Below are 3,002 nucleotides of genomic sequence, written 5' to 3'. Positions count from 1 at the left end.
GCATAAATTACATAATTTCAATGTAATACATACATATTTATGTTTTCCTTCTTCTGTATCTTCTATTTATTTTATGCTATTTTAATAACGAAAATATTTACATAACTTCGCTTAATAAACTTACATAATTTAAAGATAAAATTTCATAACTTACATAATTTATATAACTTACATAATTCAAACATCAAATATTTTAACTTACATAATTTACATAAATTACATAATACATAACTTACATAATTTAAAGATCAAATTTCATAACTTACATAATTTACATAACTTACATAATTTAAAATCAAATTTCATAACTTACATAAGTTACAAGACTTACATAATTTAAAGATCAAATTTCTTAACTTACATAATTTACATAACTTACATAATTTAAAGATCAAATTTCATAAATTATATAATTTACATAACTTACATAAACTTACATAATACATAACTTACATAATACATAACCGACATAATACATTACTTACATAACTTCCATAATACATGAATTACATAAATTACATAATTCACAACTTACATAACTTACATAATACGTAACTTACACAACTTACATAACTTACATAATACACAACTTACATTACTAACATAATACATAACTTACATACATAAATATATATCACATATATCATAACTTACATAACTTATTTATACCTATAAATAAATAACTTACTTGTGTAATTTTTTGTCAACTTTAGACTTCAATAATTAAGAAATGGACCGGTCTTGGATGAACTTGTGTAATACTGCTCGTGGAATTAAGCAAGATCAAATTGGTTTTACAATGGTGAACTTTGCTTGATTGATTCACACAGGACAACAACTGATAGATGAGCCGTATGTATTCTCATCTCAAGTCAAACAATTTTTTTACTCAATGGATTTCAAGAGCGTATTCACTTTTACAAGAGTGTTCATACCTAAAAAGCGGGTATCTATCAAATAGATAGTTTGCTCAAAAAGGTATACAAATAGATAGTTTTTTATGTGTATTGCAGATAAAATGCCTAGAAAAAAAATTCGAGATCTAAGCATTGTTCAAAATGCTCCAAACTCGGTAGAAACAAATAGTGAACAACAGACAGCTATTGGATCTTCGAATGTTCCGATTACACCTGAGGATCCTACTGAAGTTTAAAGTAATTTTACATTTAATTTACATGCGTGTTGACTTATAATTGATTTATTTTTCAAATTCTTATATTATAATATACCATTTTCAGCTGAAAATGGTGGGACGCGCAGAGGTCGAGGACGTACGCTATTTAGAGATTTATACGAGTTAGATCCAGTTGAGCATGTCCAAGTATCCAGAAACAGTTTTGGTCAGCCTGTTGGATCAGAAGCTCGACTTTTAGCAGGATACTTGGGAATTTTAGCACGAAATGCAAATATGTTGCCTATCAACTACGAGTCATGGCATCAAATGCCCGATAGTAACAAAAACCAAGCCCTCCATAATATTAAGGTAACAAAATGTTTATGTCATCTGTAATACTTGGGTTTAAGTTTCATTTATATTTACTTTCTTAACTTGTGTTTTTTTGTAGGCGAGGTTTGCTTTAGAGGTCTCGGATACTTATGTAAAGAAGGCATTGGGAAAAAGATGGAGAGACCATAAAAGTACTTTATAGAAAGATTATTATAAGACAAAAACAACCCTCAAAGAGAAATTGCAAAATGTCCTGCCGAGTATGCTGAGGTACCAATGGGAAGATGCGGTTAGATTTTGGCATTCGAAGAAAGACGAGGTATGACGTACTTCTAAACTCTTGTAATTATTTTGGTTTATAGTATTTACTATTTACATACTAATAATATATAACGTAGGATCGTGAACGAGTTAGAAAAAGCAGCAGGCAGAAACAAAAATTCACTCACACAGTCGGGTCGAAAAGTTTTGCTTGTGTAGCTGAGGCCGATGTATTTTTAATTTTTTAATATTGTCAAATATGTATTACTTTCCATTAAATAATATTTTTACTACTATATTGTAGGAATTGTCGTCCGGTCAAAAAGTTAGACGCCTTCAACTTTTTGAAATTACACATAGGAAGAAAGATGGATCTCCTATGACTCCTGAAGCTGCAGAAATTATGGTATGTTTACTTAATACGATTTGACTTGTTTTAGTTATTTATAGTATTTATTTTTTAATGGTTTAATTTATTGCTTGTAATGAAACTATTGTTAAGTTATGTTGCATTTATTTTTTAATATATATTGCGTTCCTAACTATGTGATTTATTTATTAGGAAAAACTAAAGGATAAAAAGGCGGAGTATGAAGCGATTGCTTCCAATGATAGTTCTATTCATCTTGAAGACATTGATAACCAGATTATTACTGAAGTTTTGGGTCCTGAAAGGTATGGTCGGGTTCGATTTCAAGGATCTTTTGTTAACCCAACCCAATATTTTAGATCCAGCTCATAGCAATACATGCCTTCGGGGAGATAGGCTCAAGCTGAAGTTCAGAGGTTAAAAGACCAGATGGCTCAGATGCAAGCGACCACAGTTGAGGTTCAAAGGAAATATGAAGAACTCCAGCTACAACTTAAAGCAGAGGCGGCAGCGAGGGAAGCAGAGCAGAGCAGAAAGTACGACGAACTCTAACGGCAGCTTCAATATATGATGAAGATGTTTCAACAGCCGTAACATCCGCCGTCATAGTGTATTGTATAAAAAATTTTATCATTTTAACTTTTAACATTTTTGTAAAAATAATATGAATTATATTTTATTTATTGATATTTATATTATTTTATTCGTTTAATTTGAAATATTATATAGATTTATTGCTTTTGACTGGTTTAGATTTGGTTGCTTTTGATTTGTTGCTACAGGAGGGCTGAAAATATGAAAAATTTTATTTTACAAAAATCCCAAAATTAGTGGCGTTTATAGAAAAAGCACCGCTAAAAGTCACCAAACAATAGCAGCGTTTATAGAAAAAGCGCCGCTAAAAGTCATGATCTATAGCGGCGT

General features: G+C 30.2%; 1 protein-coding gene across 1 annotated transcript; it reads left to right on the top strand.

Annotated features, from left to right (window-relative positions):
• Window positions 1-545: 545 nt before the first annotated feature.
• On the top strand, window positions 546-2,790 carry LOC105774926 (uncharacterized). The gene is made up of 5 exons (XM_052622859.1): window positions 546-1,154; window positions 1,239-1,483; window positions 1,566-1,766; window positions 2,013-2,114; window positions 2,271-2,790. Exons 3-5 carry the CDS (start codon window positions 1,710-1,712, stop codon window positions 2,448-2,450), a joined length of 339 nt encoding a protein of 112 aa, XP_052478819.1. The 5' UTR covers window positions 546-1,154; window positions 1,239-1,483; window positions 1,566-1,709; the 3' UTR covers window positions 2,451-2,790.
• The last annotated feature ends 212 nt before the right edge of the window (window positions 2,791-3,002 follow it).

The sequence above is a fragment of the Gossypium raimondii genome, chromosome 10 (assembly GCF_025698545.1).
Source record: "Gossypium raimondii isolate GPD5lz chromosome 10, ASM2569854v1, whole genome shotgun sequence".
NCBI lineage: Eukaryota > Viridiplantae > Streptophyta > Magnoliopsida > Malvales > Malvaceae > Gossypium > Gossypium raimondii.
Note: the sequence above shows the minus strand (reverse complement) of the source record. Positions and strands in the feature narration are given on the sequence as shown.